Consider the following 18,759-nt stretch of genomic DNA (forward strand, 5'->3'; position numbering starts at 1 on the left):
GCTGCCCACCTCCTTCAAAATATCTGATGTCTTCCTCAGGTCCCTGTTAAAACGAATGGGGACGGTAAGGGAAGATTCCTCGCTCGATACTCTCACAGTATTGGTAGAGGGACAGCTGGAGTATGCGGTAGGGCGCATCATTGACTCCAGGTGGGTGCGCCGGAAGCTCCAGTAAGGCTACGTTCACATTGGCGTTCCGCCAATGTGCGTCGCTGTTGCGCCGGCGACGCAGCGGCGACGCGCCCCTATGTTTAACATAGGGGACGCGTGCGTTTTTAGGGTGGCGTTTTTCGACACTTGCGTCGTTTCCGACGCTAGCGTCGGACGCAAGAAAATGCAACAAGTTGCATTTTCTGTGCGTCCGATTTTGGTCAAAAAACGACGCACGCGCCGCAAAACGCGCGCGTTTTTGCGCGCGTTTGCGCGCGTTTTTTCGTGCGTCGCGCGTTGCGTCGCCGACGCAGGGCGGCGCAACCCTAGTGTGAACGTAGACTATCTGATACATTGGAAAGGGTATTCTCTTGAGGATCGGTCATGGGTCCTGGCCAGTTCTGTGCACACCAATCGTCTGGTGCGGTCCTTCCATGCCAGATATCCAGAGAAGCCTGAGGGTCCAGTGGCCCCCCATTAAGGGAGGTACTGTCATGGTTTGGACAGGGTTAATGCCCTGCCCTCTCAGGGTTAATTGTTGTGGCCCCCTTTTGGATCTGGGAGGGATATTTATACCTATGCTGGACTAGGATTCTCTGTCAGTTATACTTTCGCTTTGTCTGTGGGCCTGACCTCCTGGTGTGCGTGTGCATACCGTGTTGTTTGTTTGCTCTCCGTGCTTGATCTGGTCTGTTTGATCCACTCGGCTTTCTGACCTCTGGCCTCCACCTGACTATCCTTCTGTCTCACCCTCCAGTACCTCACTTGCCCCCTGGTTATTTGCCTTGGCACATTTTACTACTCTCCGTCGCCTTTCGTCTCTTTTGCACCCGGGCTCCCGGCTCCACCCCTGGCCACCTCCCCTCTGTCACATGGTTCAGGTACTGCTGTTACCCTGTGAGTTCTCCACCATTCTGCTCTGGGCTCCCCTACTGCGGCGAGTAGCCTCCCAGCAGTAGTTACATCCGGGAGCCTTGACATTATAACTGACCATACAGTCTCTTCCAGGTGGTTAGGTGTGAGTTTATTATGGATCCGGTATGGGCTCTCATGGGGCAGGTTAATGAGCTCTCCCAACTTATGCAGAAGGAAAATGGTCTCTCAGCACAGCTTCCTAGCTGGCACCCCGGGCAAACGACACCCCACTGAGTCAGCATCTGAGCTTCATAGCTTTCTTTCGCTGACCTCACTGGGGGAGACTGAGCTCTAGGATATACACGCCCTTTTGTACAGTTATCAAAACTTCTATTTGCTATAACTCTGGATGGAAACCTCGCAATGAGACGACCAAGATATCATTTTTCTTATTACGAAATTACCTTTCTTTTGATACCAAACATCGTTTATCTATGCAGTTTCCAAAACTATAAGTTTCCTGCCTCTATGAATATTCTGTGTTATTATATTCGATCCTGAATAAACAAAGGAACTTTCAGATCCGTGTGCTACAGAACTGCCCTTAACCAGTTAGGGTCATAAATGGATCCTGTGTTGCTGGACATACGATGGTCTCACACTACACCAGCTTGATATAGCAGGAGGGAGGGGGCATATAGACAAGGGGGGTATGAGTGCAGCTGTTAGGGGGGTGAATGCAGCATATGGAGTTCAGTGTTAACTGCACAAACTTAATGGGGGACGGCAGCATGTCATTCAAAAACCAAGGTGCTGCAGCCTATAGCTCTCTATGTGCAATTGAAACCATGGAAAATGAGTCATATTTTCCTGACAGATGAGTTGGTGGTATTACAGGGATTTGATGTGGCGGTGGTATTATGGAGATATTCTGTAGCTGTGGCGGTGGTGTTATGGGGATAAGCTGTGTTGTGAATTCTGTTGTCGAACTCCCTCCTGTGGTCGTGAATGGTACTTCGGCGAGTTCTGTCTATGGGCTCCCTCTGGTGGCTGTGAGTGGAGCTGCTGCTTCTGAGGTTCCTTACACAGGTGACGTGGTTTATCCTTTGGTTGGCTGCTCTACTTAACTCCTCTCAGATCGTTACTCCATGCCAGCTGTCAATGTTTTTGCATTGGTTCAGTTCGCTCCTGGATCTTTCTGGTGACCTGCCTTCTCCTGCAGAAGCTAAGTTCCTGATAGTCATTATTTGTTCATTGTTTTCTTGTCCAGCTGGTTATCATTATTTTGTCTTGCTAGCTGGAAGCTCTGGGATGCAGAGTGGCCCCTCCGCACCGTGAGTCGGTGCGGAGGTCTTTTTTGCACACTCTGCGTGGTCTTTTGTTGGTTTTTGTTCTGATCGCAAAGATACCTTTCCTATCCTCAGTCTGTTTAGTAAGTCTGGCCTCCCTTTGCTGAAACCTGTTTCATTTCTGCGTTTGTGACTTTCATCTTTACTCACAGTCATTATATGTGGGGGGCTTCCTTTACCTTTGGGGAATTTCTCTGAGGCAAGGTAGGCTTTATTTTCTATCTCTAGGGCTAGCTAGTCCTTAGGCTGTGACGAGGCACCTAGGGAGCGTCAGGAGCGCTCCACGGCTATTTTTAGTGTGTGCGATAGGATTAGGGCTTGCGGTCAGCAGAGCTCCCACATCCCAGAGCTTGTCCTGTATGAGTTTAACTATCAGGTCGGGTGCTCCTAACAACCAGGTCCATAACAGTACAGCTGGCCCAAAGTATTAATGCATCTCAATAGAGGGATAAGAGAAGTTCTGAGACCATTTTTTTTTCTTTGCACTGTGTTTTGTCTTTCTTTTCCCCTAGACCTTTGGGTGGTTCAGGACACAGGTGTAGATATGGACATACAAGGTTTTGTGGTTCAGAATCCTATGTTAGAGCCTAGAATTCCTATTCCTGATTTATTTTCTGGGGATAGATCTAGGTTCTTGAATTTCAAAAATAATTGCAAATTGTTTCTAGCTTTGAAACCCCGCTCCTCTGGTGACCCCGTTCAACAGGTAAAAATCATTATTTGTTTGTTGCGTGGTGACCCTCAAGACTGGGCATTTTCCCTTGCGCCAGGAGATCCTGCATTGCGTGATGTTGATGCGTTTTTTCTGGCACTTGGATTGCTTTATGATGAACCAAATTCAGTGGATCAGGCAGAGAAAATCTTGCTGGCTTTGTGTCAGGGTCAGGATGAAGCGGAGGTGTACTGTCAGAAGTTTAGAAAGTGGTCTGTGCTTACTCAGTGGAATGAATGTGCCCTGGCGGCAATTTTCAGATAGGGTCTTTCTGAGGCCCTTAAGGATGTCATGGTGGGATTTCCTATGCCTGCCAGTCTGAATGAGTCTATGTCCTTGGCCATTCAGATCGATCGACGCATGCTTGAGCGCAAAGCTGTGCACCATCTGGCGGTATTCTCTGAGCATAGGCCTGAGCCTGCAGTGTGATAGGACTTTGACCAGAGCTGAACGTCAAGAACACAGACGTCGGAATGGGCTGTGTTTTTACTGTGGTGAATCCACTCATGCTATCTCCGATTGTCCTAAGCGCACTAAGCGGTTCGCTAGGTCTGCCACCATTGGTACGGTACAGTCTAAATTTCTTTTGTCCGTTACTCTGATTTGCTCTCTGTCGTCCTATTCTGTAATGGCATTTGTGGATTCAGGCGCTGCCCTGAATTTGATGGACTTGGAGTTTGCCAGGCGCTGTGGTTTTTTCTTGGAGCCCTTGCAGTATCCTATTCCATTGAGAGGAATTGATGCTACGCCTTTGGCCAAGAATAAGCCTCAGTACTGGACTCAATTGACCATGTGCATGGCTCCTGCACATCAGGAGGATATTCGCTTTTTGGTGTTGCATAATCTGCATGATGTGGTCGTTTTGGGGTTGCCATGGCTACAGATCCATAATCCAGTGTTGGATTGGAAATCTATGTCTGTGTCCAGCTGGGGTTGTCAGGGGGTACATGGTGATGTTCCATTGCTGTTAATTTCGCCTTCCACTCCTTCTGAAGTCCCTGAGTTTTTATCAGATTACCGGGATGTATTTGAAGAGCCCAAATCTGGTGCCCTACCTCCTCATAGGGATTGCGACTGTGCTATTAATTTGATTCCTGGTAGTAAGTTTCCTAAGGAACGACTGTTTAATTTATCTGTGCCAGAGCACGCCACTATGCGGAGTTATATAAAGGAATCCTTGGAGAAGGGTCATATTCGTCCGTCGTCGTCACCATTGGGAGCAGGGTTCTTTTTTGTGGCCAAGAAGGATGGTTCTTTGAGACCTTGTATTGATTACCGCCTTCTTAATAAGATCACAGTCAAATTTCAGTATCCTTTGCCGCTGCTGTCTGATTTATTTGCTCGGATTAAGGGGGCTAGTTGGTTCACCAAGATAGATCTTCGTGGTGCGTATAATCTTGTGCGAATTAAACAGGGTGATGAATGGAAAACGGCATTTAATACGCCCGAGGGCCATTTTGAGTACCTGGTTATGCCATTCGGGTTTTCTACTGCTCCATCTGTGCTTCAGTCCTTTATGCATGACATCTTCCGAGAGTACCTGGATAGATTCATGATTGTATATTTGGATGACATTTTGGTCTTTTCGGATGATTGGGAGTCTCATGTGAAGCAGGTCAGAATGGTGTTCCAGGTCCTTCGTGCGAATTCCTTGTTTGTGAAGGGATCAAAGTGTCTTTTTGGAGTTCAGAAGGTTTCATTTTTGGGTTTCATTTTTTTCCCCTTCTACTATCGAGATGGACCCTGTTAAAGTTCAGGCCATTTACGATTGGACTCAACCGACATCTGTGAAGAGCTTGCAGAAGTTCCTGGGCTTTGCTAATTTTTATCGTCGCTTCATCGCTAATTTTTCCAGTATTGCTAAACCGTTGACTGATTTGACCAAGAAGGGTGCTGATGTGGTCAATTGGTCTTCTGCTGCTGTGGAAGCTTTTCAAGAGTTGAAGCGTCGTTTTTCTTCTGCCCCTGTGTTGTGCCAGCCAGATGTTTCGCTCCCTTTTCAGGTTGAGGTTGATGCTTCTGAAATTGGAGCAGGGGCTGTTTTGTCGCAAAGAAGTTCTGATGGCTCGGTGATGAAACCCTGTGCCTTCTTTTCTAGAAAATTCTCGCCTGCTGAGCGCAATTATGATGTGGGCAATCGGGAGTTGTTGGCCATGAAGTGGGCATTCGAGGAGTGGCGACATTGGCTTGAAGGAGCTAAACATCGCGTGGTGGTCTTGACGGATCACAAGAATTTGACTTATCTCGAGTCTGCCAAACGGTTGAATCCTAGACAGGCTCGATGGTCGCTCTTTTTCTCCCGTTTTGATTTTGTGGTTTCGTACCTTCCGGGATCTAAGAATGTGAAGGCTGACGCCCTGTCAAGGAGTTTTGTGCTTGACTCTCCGGGTGTTCCGGAGCCGGCGGGTATTCTTAAAGAAGGGGTAATTTTGTCTGCCATTTCCCGTGATTTGCGGCGTGTGCTGCAAAAGTTTCAGGCTGATAGACATGACCGTTGTCCTACGGAGAAACTGTTTGTCCCTGATAGATGGACTAGTAGAGTTATCTCTGAGGTTCATTGTTCAGTGTTGGCTGGTCATCCTGGAATCTTTGGTACCAGAGATTTGGTGGCTAGATCCTTTTGGTGGCCTTCTTTGTCACGGGATGTGCGTTCTTTTGTGCAGTCCTGTGGGACTTGTGCTCGGGCTAAGCCCTGCTGTTCTCGTGCCAGTGGGTTGCTTTTGCCCTTGCCGATCCCGAAGAGGCCCTGGACGCATATTTCCATGGATTTTATTTCTGATCTCCCTGTTTCTCAAAAGATGTCGGTCATTTGGGTGGTTTGTGATCGCTTCTCTAAGATGGTCCATTTGGTACCCTTATCTAAATTGCCTTCCTCCTCTGATTTGGTGCCATTGTTTTTCCAGCATGTGGTTCGTTTACATGGCATTCCAGAGAACATCGTCTCGGACAGAGTTTCCCAGTTTGTTTCGAGGTTTTGGCGGTCCTTTTGCGCTAAGATGGGCATTGATTTGTCTTTTTCTTCGGCTTTCCATCCTCAGACTAATGGCCAAACCGAACGAACTAATCAGACTTTGGAGACATATCTGAGATGCTTTGTTTCTGCTGATCAGGATGATTGGGTGTCCTTCTTGCCTTTGGCTGAGTTCGCCCTTAATAATCGGGCCAGCTCGGCTACTTTAGTTTCTCCTTTTTTCTGTAATTCTGGTTTCCATCCTCGTTTCTCTTCAGGGCAGGTTGAGCCTTCGGACTGTCCTGGTGTGGATGCGGTGGTGGACAGGTTGCAGCAGATTTGGACTCATGTGGTGGACAATTTGACATTGTCCCAGGAGAAGGCTCAACGTTTCGCTAACCGCCGGCGTTGTGTTGGTCCCCGACTTCGTGTTGTGGATTTGGTTTGGTTGTCATCTCGTCACGTTCCTATGAAGGTTTCCTCTCCTAAGTTTAAGCCTCGTTTCATTGGGCCATATAAGATTTCTGAAGTTCTTAATCCTGTGTCATTTCGTTTGGACCTTCCAGCTTCTTTTGCCATCCATAATGTGTTCCATAGGTCGTTGTTGCGGAGATACGTGGTGCCTATGGTTCCCTCCGTTGATCCTCCTGCCCCGGTGTTGGTCGAGGGGGAGTTGGAGTATGTGGTGGAGAAGATTTTGGATTCTCATGTTTCGAGACAGAAACTCCAGTACCTGGTCAAGTGGAAGGGTTATGGTCAGGATGATAATTCCTGGGTTTTTGCCTCTGATGTTCATGCTGCCGATCTTGTTCATGCCTTTCATTTGGCTCATCCTGATCGGCCTGGGGGCTCTGGTGAGGGTTCAGTGACCCCTCCTCAAGGGGGGGTACTGTTGTGAATTCTGTTGTCGAACTCCCTCCTGTGGTCGTGAACGGTACTTCGGCGAGTTCTGTCTATGGGCTCCCTCTGGTGGCTATGAGTGAAGCTGCTGCTTCTGAGGTTCCTTACACAGGTGACGTGGTTTATCCTTTGGTTGGCTGCTCTATTTAACTCCTCTCAGATCGTTACTCCATGCCAGCTGTCAATGTTTTTGGGGGCCCCAATCGCCTCCCTCTCATGTCCAGATTCTGCACTGAAGCATTATTATGAAACACTGCAAAGTGCCCTGGATGAAGCTGCACCTCCTATACATAAAACAACTCTTCACAGACGGGGACAACCCTGGCACACGCTGCAAACACGTTTCCTACAGCGGTGCTCCAGGTGCGCCGAACGTCTGTGGAGAAAATCTAATCTACCCGAAGATTTCATCCATTATAAGTTCATGCTAAAAAAATACAACTCTGCCCTTCACCTCTCCAAACAAACCTATTTCATCACCTCACTGTCCAATAACCCTAAACGTCTCTTTTGACACTTTTCATTCCCTACTCAACCCAAGAGTGCAGGCCCCAACCACAGATCTCCACGCTGATGATCTGGCCAATTACTTCAAAGAAAAAGTTGACCATATCCGACAGGAAATTATCTCGCAATCCCCTCATATCATGCACTGTCCTCCCTTCCCCACTGCATCTAGATCACTCTCTGACTTTGAACCGGTCACAGAAGAAGAAGTAATCAGGCTCCTTGCATCTTCTCACCCTACTCCTCCTCCAGTCCCTTTCCCCTGCTGTCACCTCTCAACTAACAAAAATATTCAACCTCTCTCTCTTCTGGTATCTTTCCCTCCTCATTTAAGCATGCCATCCATTACTTAAAAAAACATCCCTCTAATCTTCCCTTCATCTCTAAACTCCTCGAACGCCTGGTCCACTCCCATCTTACCCGCTTATCTCTCAGATAACTCTTTTCTCGACCCTCTACAATCTGGTTTCCTCTCTTTACACTCTACTGAAACTGCCCTCACTAAAGTCTCTAATGACCTACTAACAGCTAAATCTAATGGTCACTACTCCATGCTAATTCTCTTGGATCTCTCTGCAGCATTCGATACTGTGGATCATCAGCTCCTCCTCACTATGCTCAGCTCCATCGGCCTCAAGGACACCGTTCTCTCCTGGTTCTCCTCCTATCTCTCTGACCGATCCTTCACTGTATCTTTTGCTGGTTCCTCCTCCTCTCACCTTCCCCTTACTGTTGGGGTTCCTCAAGGATCAGTCCTAGGCCCCCTCCTTTTCTCTTTGAATACCGCCCCTATTGGACAAACAATCAGTAGATTTGGGTTCCAGTACCATCTCTATGCTGACGACACCCAATTATACACCTCTTCTCCTGTTGTCACGCCGACCTTTTTAGTAAACACCAGTGATTGTCTTACCGCTGTCTCTAACATCATGTCCTCCCTCTATCTGAAACTGAACTTGTCAAAAACTGAACTCCTTGTGTTCCCTCCCTTTGCTAACCTACCTTTGCCTGACATTGCCATCTCCGTGTGCGGTTCCACCATTACTCCAAAGCAACATGCCCGCTGCCTTGGGGTCCTACTTGATTCCGAGGTTTCAGTCACCTCGTACATCCGATCACTGGCTGCGGAATATGTTGGCGCTATAGAAATAAAATTATTATTATTATTATTTATTATATGGTATGGATGTGGCGGTGGTATTATCTGGATTTGCTGTGGATGTGGTGGTATTTATGGGGGGTATGCTGTAGCTTTGGTGGTGTTATTATGCAGATATGCTAAGGAAGTGGTGGTGGTATTGCGGAGGATATGCTGTATCTGTGCAGTGATATTATGAGGATATACTGTAGCTGTGGTTGTGGTGTTATGAGGGATATGCTGTGGATGTGGCGGTGGTATTATGGAGATATGATGTGGATGTGGCAGTGATATTATGGGGATATGCTGTAGCTGTGGTTGTGGTGTTATGAGGGGTATGCTGTGGATGTGGCGGTGGTATTATGGAGATATGATGTGGATGTGGCAGTGATATTATGGGGATATGGTGTAGCAGTGGTTGTGGTATTATTGGGGATATGTTGTGGATGTGGCAGTGGTATTACAGGGATATGCTGTGGATGTGGTGGTGGTACAGGGATTTGCTGTGGCTGTCGTATTATGGGGATATGCTGTGGATGTGACAGTGGTATTACAGGAATTTGCTGTGGCAGTGGTATTATGGGGATATGTTGTGGATGTGGTGGTATGGGGATATGCTGTTGATGTGGCGGTGGTATTACAGGGATTTACTGTGAATGTAGTGATATTACATGGATTTGCTGTGTCTGTGGTATTATGTGGATATGCTGTAGCTGTGGCGGTGGTATTACATGGATATGCTGTGGATGTGGCGGTGGTATTATGTGGATATGCTGTAGCTGTGGCGGCGGTATTACATGGATATGCTGTGGATGTGGCGGTGGTATTATGGAGATATGCTGTGGATGTGGCAGTGGTATTATGGGGGATATGCTGTGGATGTGGCAATGGTATCACAGGGGATATGCTATGGATTTTTCTGTATGATTTGAGCCTCCTTTATCTTCCAGGCAGCTCAGCATCGTCTCCAGTCTCTCCAGACCGATGCTCTTCTGGTTTCTGCCTCCATCTCCTACCTCGGCTGTCTGCCATGGACTCGCTGTACACGTTTGCTGGCCAAGTGGTGGTCCGTCTGTGAGGGGCATGATGTGTCTGTGGGTTCAGATGATATAATAGATTCTCTGGAGTCTCCAAACCAAGATCAGGGAGTGGCAGAGCATTTGCTACAGCTGCTCAGCTCCCCATCCGAGAGATTGCTGTGGCAAAAAGAAAGGCTTCCCAAAAACACCGAGACTGTGACACGAGCGGCTCTGCTCCGCGCCAGTGGCTGCTATTCCATGCTCAGACCAACACTGATCCTGGACCCAGACTTGATGGTGGACAGATGGATGCCGGTTTTGCTGGATGTGGGGGACCAGGCGGGAGGTCAGTCCGTTTCTTTATTTCTTATGCCTTTAGTGTCTGTGCTGGTGTCAGAGCAGTCATGTCTCTCACTTCTCTGGTGCAGGTAAATCGTCAACCACTCACGAGTATGGAGACCATCAGAGACATCCAGACATGGACCAGAAGCTTTGTGTAATCGACGCGTCTGATATAGAGTTCATCCAGAGACTGTCATCTGCGACAGAACGAGGTAAGAACTCTTTAGTGATGGAGAGACGTCACCTGTCACTCTTGCAATGGGAAAGTCCTATGGAGACGTCGCCTGTCACTCCTGGAGTGGGGAAGACCTATGGAGACATTGCCCCATCACTCCTAGAGTGGGGAAGTCCTACGGAGACCTTGACTGTTACTCCTGGAGTGGGGAAGTCCTACAGAGACGTCGCCTGTCATTCCTGGAGTCAGGAAGTCCTATGGAGATGTTACCTGTTACTTCTGGAGTGGGGAAGCCCTACGCAGACGCCGCCTGACACTCCTGGCGTGGAGAAGTCCTACTTAGACGTCGCCTGTCACTGCTGGAGTGGGGAAGCCCTACTCAGATGTCGCCTGTCAGTCCTGGAGTGGAGAAGTCCTACGGAGATGTCACCTGTCACTCCTGGAGTGGGGAAGTCCTACGGAGACGTTGCCCCGTCACTCCTAGAGTGAGGAAGTCCTACGGAGACGTTGACTGTTACTCCTGGAGTGGAGAAATGCCTATGGAGACGTCGCATGTCACTGATGGGGTGAGGGTGGGGGGAGTCCTACGCATACGTTGCCTATCACTCCTGGAGTGGGTAAGTCCTACGGAGACGTCGTCTGTCACTCCTGGAGTGAGGAAGTCCTACGGAGATGTTGCCTGTCACTCCTGCAGTGGGTAAGTCCCACGGAGACGTCGTCTGTCATTCCTGGAGTGGGTAAGTCCTACAGAGACGTCGTCTGTCACTCCTGGAGTGGGGAAGTCCTACGGAGACGTCGTCTGTCACTCCTGGAGTGAGGAAGTCCTACGGAGATGTTGCCTGTCACTCCTGCAGTGGGTAAGTCCCACGGAGACGTCGTCTGTCATTCCTGGAGTGGGTAAGTCCCACGGAGACGTCGTCTGTCACTCCTGGAGTGGGGAAGTCCTACAGAGACGTCGCCTGTTACTCCAGGAGTGGGGAAGTCCTACGGAGACATCGCCTGTCACTCCTGGAGGGGGTAAGTCCTACGGAGACATCGCCTGTTACTCCAGGAGTGGGGAAGTCCTACAGAGATGTCGCCTGTCACTCCTGGAGTGGGTAAGTCCTACAGAGACATCGCCTGTCACTCCTGGAGTGCGGAAGTCCTACAGAGACGTCGTCTGTCACTCCTGGAGTGGGGAAGTCCTACGGAGACATCGCCTGTCACTCCTGGAGTGGGGAAGTCCTACGGAGACATCGCCTGTCACTCCTGGAGTGGGGAAGTCCTACGGAGACATCGCCTGTCACTCCTGGAGTGGGGAAGTCCCACGGAGACGTCGTCTGTCACTCCTGGAGTGGGGAAGACCTACAGAGATGTCGTCTGTCACTCCTGGAGTGGGAAAGTCCCACGGAGACGTCGTCTGTCACTCCTGGAGTGGGGAAGTCCCACGGAGACATCGCCTGTCACTCCTGGAGTGGGGAAGTCCTACGGAGATGTCGTCTATCACTCCTGGAGTGGGGAAGTCCCACGGAGACGTCGTCTGTCACTCCTGGAGTGGGGAAGTCCCACAGAGACATCGCCTGTCACTCCTGGAGTGGGGAAGTACTACGGAGATGTCGTCTATCACTCCTGGAGTGGGGAAGTCCCACGGAGACATCGCCTGTCACTCCTGGAGTGGGGAAGTCCTACAGAGACGTCGTCTGTCTCTCCTGGAGTGGGGAAGTCCCACAGAGACGTTGCCTGTTACTCCTGGATTGGGAAAGTCCTGCAGAGATGTCGCCTGTCATTCCTGGAGTGGGGAAGTCCTACGGAGACATCGCCCGTCACTCCAGGTGTGGGAGGAGGGGGTTGAAGTCCTACCGAGATGTCACCTGTCACTCCTAGAGGGGAAGGACATCCGATAAAGATGTTGCTTGTCACTCTCAGAGGGGATAGAATGCCTTACAGAGATGTCACCTGTCACTACTGGAGGGGAGAGGATGTCCTACAGAAAGGTCACCTATCACTCCCAGAGGGGCAAGGATGTCCTACGGAGATGTTGCCTGTCACTGCAGAAGAGAAAGAAGACAGCTTGTTCATTTTGAGGACTGAGTGATTTTACATTGGATTCAAAGATGGAAGACTGGACAGGCTCACACTGGCTGCATAAGATTCCATTTACATCAGAGTTTATTCCTACCATGATGGTACCTGGGAATCTTTCCAGTCATCTGTTATTGATCTCCTATTCTGATAGTTGATATTGTATTTTTTGTTTTCCCCTCATTGCCTCAGTTACTTGCACAGCACTTACAAGCTCTATTCTATGGAGTTTGTGACAGCTGCTGTGAAGCATGCTGGGAGCAGTAGACCATGGTGTTAGCTCCAGACCCGGCTACCTTAACTGCTGCTGTGCTCTTCCGATGTTGCAGATGCAAAGCTGTCATATCGCATCACGGGGAGTGAAGCACATCATGATGCCACTGGTCTGAACAGTCAGCCAACCGGGAGGCTGAGGAACAGTGCGCTTCTAAAAAATAATCATGGGGACAAACACTACATGGCATGGTTAAACTAGTTTATAACATCCCAGATTTCTGCAACCAGGATGTCCAAATAGCAACATGATCCAGAACCATTCAGATGCCTTCTACTCCAAAACTTCATCCAATGACAGTGGACCTCATCTGGGCTCGTTCTCTCTGGGTCTGACACAAACATGGGGACACTTTATGTTTTTGATGGTCTTTGGCTATTAGCAGAATGTTCTGAGAGCGGCTTTTTGGTCCTTGTCCTGGATTTCCTTGTGACTTCTTATACCTGGAGGTTAAAACCACAAATTTGGGTCTTACTATAGAGTGATCACTGACTGTGCTGAACATGACTGATGACCACCTCAGTTTTTCCACTGTCCAGTGCTCTTAATCAGGACACCAAGTACCTGAAGGCTGAGCCAGAATCCGTCACCGTGGGATTGACTTCACACCAGCACTGAGGCGGAGGACGGAGAGTGTGGCACTGGAGGCAGCACAGTGAGTAACTGTCCCACTCCCTTTTTAGAGCCCCTACCAAGAAAGATCCTCCAGAGAAGAGAAGTTTCGATGCAAAGCTTCGCACCATCTCAGTGCTAGGCATTTTACCCCATTTCTGCTTAGGCACAATTTTTTTCTTAATAGGCAGAAAATATGTAAAGGAAACAAGTGTCTGCTTTTCCAATTTTAATTTATCTTTTTATGGCTGCCAAGATATCGCAGTGCGGAAAGGTCACACAGACCCACCCACCCACTATGATGTTTGTGTTGAACAACTCTCTGCTGCCCCCTATCGTCTGGGCAATTATGTCAATGGCGGAGAACGCATGCTGTTTCCACTAATAGGCCGGTAATCGTGACACTAATAGAGAGCTTATGGTATATACACCTCCAATTCCAACACATGGAATATTTGTATTTACCCCCCGATACAGTCACTGTGAACTCCACGATAACCCCAGACTACTCGCTGCCACCACCAGTCGTGTTTTATACTGGCTGACTGGACGCCTGGTTCTGGTAGCGTATGGCTTTCAGAAGTGAGGTTTACAGAACAAAAGAAACAGAGCAATTAAATTTTATATTGAATCCAAAATGATAGGCAGTGTTTATAAAAAAATATACAAAATATTTTACAAAGGGGACAAAACAATACAGCATTTACAGTACATAAAATAACAAGTAGTAACAGAAGAAACTTACGACAACGCTCACAGAGATGAGTCAACTTAGCCGAAGGAGTGCACTTCGATTGGGGATGTTGAGCGAAGGGGATTCAAGCATACATGATGTGGATCTCTCTACAGGAACCAAGATCATAATTTAGCTTGACCTTTTATCAGTACCTGAGTTACACACACACACATACACACACATCCCATGATGACCTCACATGGATCGGATTGTGGGGTTTTTTTAATGAAATTTTCAACTTATGCAATAACTTCTCTTCAGATGGTCGCAGAAGTTAGAGATTGCCGTCCTATTTTTTATTAGAATTTTACCATTGCACAGAAATAAAACTTGACATAGTTGTCGTCCGTTATCTGGCCACTATTGATTTGAGGCTTATAGGCAGGTGCTACAGTTATGATGAAATATGCATATTCTTCCCCTATTCGTCCTTCAGCTGAAAATGTATGTCCCATCACAATCTGATTTATACAAACTCCAATATTCTTAATTTTCTTCTGGAGACAAATGTCTGGGCTGGCTATTGTAGCATTTTCCTTGCAGTAAACCACAGTGTCACTTGAATTCAGAAATGCATTTCCTGGGGACAAAGACCCTTCTACTTTGCTATTTATGTGTAAACACAGATATCCTATTGTTGTCCAACCCTCTGAAAAGAGTTTGTGTCTCAATTAACTGTCCAAAGTATATCTTTGTCTACACACTAAAGACATCCTCCTTAGTACTGCTGTGGTCTTTTGTCCTAAAAGGAGCTCCTGCATGTTAATTAGAATGGTTCATGTCACACTTTAGGTTACTCCCTACTTTCATATCTTCATTGTATAGTCTATTCAAGAGGCCCAGACTGTCAGCAGATGGCCTCCTCACTGAAAATCAGTATCAGAGGAGGACGGAGGGGAGGAAGGCCCCTTCACTACAGTTGCTTTGGAAATCTTACTATTTTCTATGAGAATGACCACTAAAATATGTTTTAAATTTTGTTCCCCTTTTCATACAAAAATATTTTTATATATTAGAAACTTGTATTTTTAGAGATTGTTGGGGCTGGTGACAGTAATTTATAATGCAGACAGATTTTTTCTCTTTTTTCCACTCTTTTTATTTTTTATTTATTTATGTATTCTTTTATTGAATTCAAACATACTGCACTCCATAAGGTAGTAAAATCCTTTGGGAGGAATTTCAACATTAAAATTTTGTGTGTGTATAATGTGTGTACTTGTCTGCTACTGGGGTAGACTCAGGAACACTCTGGGTTAAAGTCCGTGGTTGGTTTATTCCTTCAAAAACCTGCAAAAACAAAACAGTAACACTAAACGGTCCTTTCTGGCATATCTGAAAATAAATAGGACGTAGAAATTCTTTCCACTTATGGAAATAACAAATTTCAGCTTCCACTCACAGAACTCTCTAATCAGCTCTGTGGCCGGACATTTACCTGCCGAGCCATACCCGCAGGAAGGAGATATGGTGAATGCTAGTGTTGAGCGATACCGTCCGATACTTGAAAGTATCGGTATCGGATAGTATCGGCCGATACCCGAAAAATATCGGATATCGCCGATACCGATATCCGATACCAATACAAGTCAATGGGACATCAAGTATCGGAAGGTATTCTCATGGTTCCCAGGGTCTGAAGGAGAGGAAACTCTCCTTCAGGCCCTGGGATCCATAGGGATGTGTAAAATAAAGAATTAAAATAAAAAATATTGATATATTTACCTCTCCGGCGGCCCCTGAACTCAGCGCGGGTAACCGGCAGGCTTCTTTGTTCAAAATCAGCGCTTTTAGGACCTGAGAATCACGTCCCGGCTTCTGATTGGTCGCGGGCCGCCCATGTGACCGCCACGCGACCAATCACAAGCCGCGACGTCTTTGAAAGCCATTAACGCGCTCATTTTTAAAAATGAGCGCGTTAATAGCTTGCGGTGACGTCGCGGCTTGTGATTGGTCACGGCCACGCGACCAATCACAAGCCGCTACGTCTTTGAAAGTCATTAACGCGCTCATTTTTAAAAATGAGCGCGTTAATAGCTTGCGGTGACGTCGCGGCTTGTGATTGGTCGCGTGGCCGCGACCAATCACAAGCCGCTACGTCTTTGAAAGTCATTAACGCGCTCATTTTTCAAAAATGAGCGCGCTAATAGCTTGCGGTGACGTCGCGGCTTGTGATTGGTCGCGTGGCGGTCACATGGGCGGCCCGCGACCAATCAGAAGCCGGGACGTGATTCTCAGGTCCTAAAAGCGCTGATTTTGAACAACGAAGCCTGCCGGTTACCCGCGCTGAGTCCAGGGGCCGCCGGAGAGGTAAATATATCAATATTTTTAATTTTAATTCTTTATTTTACACATCTCTATGTATCCGATACCGATACCCGATACCACAAAAGTATCGGATCTCGGTATCGGAATTCCGATACCGCAAGTATCGGCCGATACCCGATACTTGCGGTATCGGAATGCTCAACACTAGTGAATGCCATTCTGCCCATCTCTTACAGCGACCCTCAAAAACCCAACCTTCCCGAACCACACCCCTGGGGAGGAGATATGGTGATGGCCATCCTGCCCATCTCTTACAGCTACCCAAAAACCCAACCCTGCTGAACCACACCCACAGGAAGGAGATATGGTGATGGCCATCCTGCCGATCTCTTACAGCTGCCCAAAAACCCAACCCTGCCGAACCACACCCATAGGGAGCAGATATGGTGAGTGGCCATCCTGCTGATCTCTTACAGCTACTCAGAAAAAAACAACCCTGCCGAACCATACCCATGGGGAAGACATATGGTGAGTGGCCATCCTGCCCATCTCTTACAGCTACCCACAAAAACCCAACCCTGCCGAACCACACCCCTGGGGAGGAGATATGGTGAGCGGCCATCCTCCCCATCTCTTACAGCTACCCACAAAAACCCAACCCTGCCAAACCACCCCACGGGGAGGAGATATGGTGATGGCCATCCTGGTCATCTCTTACAGCTACCCACAAAAACCCAACCCTGCTGAACCACACCCGCAGGGAGGAGATATGGTGAGCGGCCATCCACCCCATCTCTTACAGCAACTCATCGAAAAACTACCCTGCCGAACCATACCCGTGGGGAAGTCATATGGTGAGTGGCCATCCTGCCCATCTCTTACAGCTACCCGCAAAAACCCAACCCTGCCGAACCACACCTGCGGGGAGGAGATATGGTGAGCGGCCATCCTCCCCATCTCTTACAGCTACCCACAAAAACCCAACCCTGCCAAACCACCCCACGGGGAGGAGATATGGTGATGGCCATCCTGGTCATCTCTTACAGCTACCCACAAAAACCCAACCCTGCCGAACCACACCCGCAGGGAGGAGATATGGTGAGTGGTCATCCTGCCCATCTCTTACAGCAACTCAGCGAAAAACTACCCTGCCGAACCATACCCGTGGGGAAGTCATATGCTGAGTGGCCATCCTGCCCATCTTACAGCTACCCACAAAAACCCAACCCTGCCGAACCACACTTGCGAGGAGGAGATATGATGACTGGACATCCTGCCCATCTCTTACAGCTACTCAGAAAAAAGCAACCCTGCTGAACCATACCCGTGGGGAGGAGATATGGTGAGTGGCCATCCTGCCCATCTCTTACAGTTACCCATAAAAACCCAACCCTGCGGAACCACACCTGCCCATCTCTTACAGCTACCTACAAAATCCCAACCCTCCCTGCCGAACCACACCCACGGTGAGGAGATATGGTGAGTGGCCATCCTGCCCATCTCTTACAGCTACCCACAAAAAAAAAACAAATCTGTAATGGCTGATTAACCCCTCAGCACATAGCTTGCTGGAGATAAACTTCTGGGTTTCACATCACAGAGGATCGCAATCTTTGTGACACATATCTCCCCTCATACACAGCGCTAGTGACCCTGTCACAAAATATATCTAGTCTCACATGTAACTGGAGCTGATGAATTAGCCCCAATTACAGGGCACAGTCAGGCTCCTGGCTGTATAACACAGGTGACGTCCTGCTCCTGCTGCATCTTTACACCCTGGGTCCTTGGATCACATAACCGCTGGATCCGGAGGACGACGCACCAGTAGAGCTTCCTACATAGAATATATAGCTCTTGTTCATCAGAGTGCATGGAACGATCGGGAAGGCATCGCCAAACCAGGGATTCAAGCTTGAGGAGGCTAATTTGCATATTCCAGGTGCCTTCTGGGAAAAGCGAAGTCTCCCTAAGCTAGAAGATCGTTGGGTACAGCCGGGACCAGCTGCTTGGAAAGCATCGCCAAACCAGGGATTCAAGCTTGAGGAGGCTAATTTGCATATTCCAGGTGCCTTCTGGGAAAAGCGAAGTCTCCCTAAGCTAGAAGATCGTTGGGAATTTTTGCCTGTAGGATATTATTGCAAGAGAGCTTGGCTGAGTAGATTACACAAGAAGGAAAACACACAGCAAGTCAGCAGGATCTAGGAGCAACATGGCAGATGTGACAACCTACATGGTGAGCTGCAGCATGTGCTACATGTTCACAGATCGACCAGAAGAAGAATCAAATTTCACCTGTCAGAAGTGTAGACTAGTGGCCCTTTTAGAAGAAAAGGTGCGGGGTCTGGAAGAAAGAATAGCAACTTTTGAAACTCATCAAAGAGAATGAAGACTTTCTAGACAGAACAGAAGCATCTCTACTGGTCACAGAAGGTGAAAAAAGTGTCAGAGAACCTCCAAAAGCAGATGAGTGGAAGCATGTGACCAAAAGAAGCAAGAAGACCATGGAGAAATCACCAACCACACAACTGAAGAACCGATATGAAATCTTTGTAGAGGATGAAGATGGCACACCTAAGGATGAAGCAATACCAGCAAGCAAAAAAGAAAAGGGCACACAGCAACAAAGTGACAGCAAAAAGTACAGCCAAGAAGCAACGAAGAGTGGTGGTGGTGGGAGACTCACTACTGAGAGGCACAGAAGCAGCCAT

The 18,759-nt window shown here is 48.1% G+C and overlaps 1 protein-coding gene across 1 annotated transcript in view; it reads left to right on the forward strand.

Moving 5' to 3' along the window:
* The window catches only part of DNHD1 (dynein heavy chain domain 1), a 349,228-nt gene that overhangs the window by 281,747 nt on the left and 48,722 nt on the right, over positions 1-18,759 (forward strand). Inside the window, exons 31-32 of the mRNA XM_069760007.1 lie at positions 9,512-9,926; positions 10,009-10,134. Of these exons, the coding sequence (XP_069616108.1) occupies positions 9,512-9,926; positions 10,009-10,134 (541 nt within the window). The remainder of the gene's footprint in view (positions 1-9,511; positions 9,927-10,008; positions 10,135-18,759) is intronic.

Source organism: Ranitomeya imitator, chromosome 3 (assembly GCF_032444005.1).
Source record: "Ranitomeya imitator isolate aRanImi1 chromosome 3, aRanImi1.pri, whole genome shotgun sequence".
Classification (NCBI taxonomy): domain Eukaryota; kingdom Metazoa; phylum Chordata; class Amphibia; order Anura; family Dendrobatidae; genus Ranitomeya; species Ranitomeya imitator.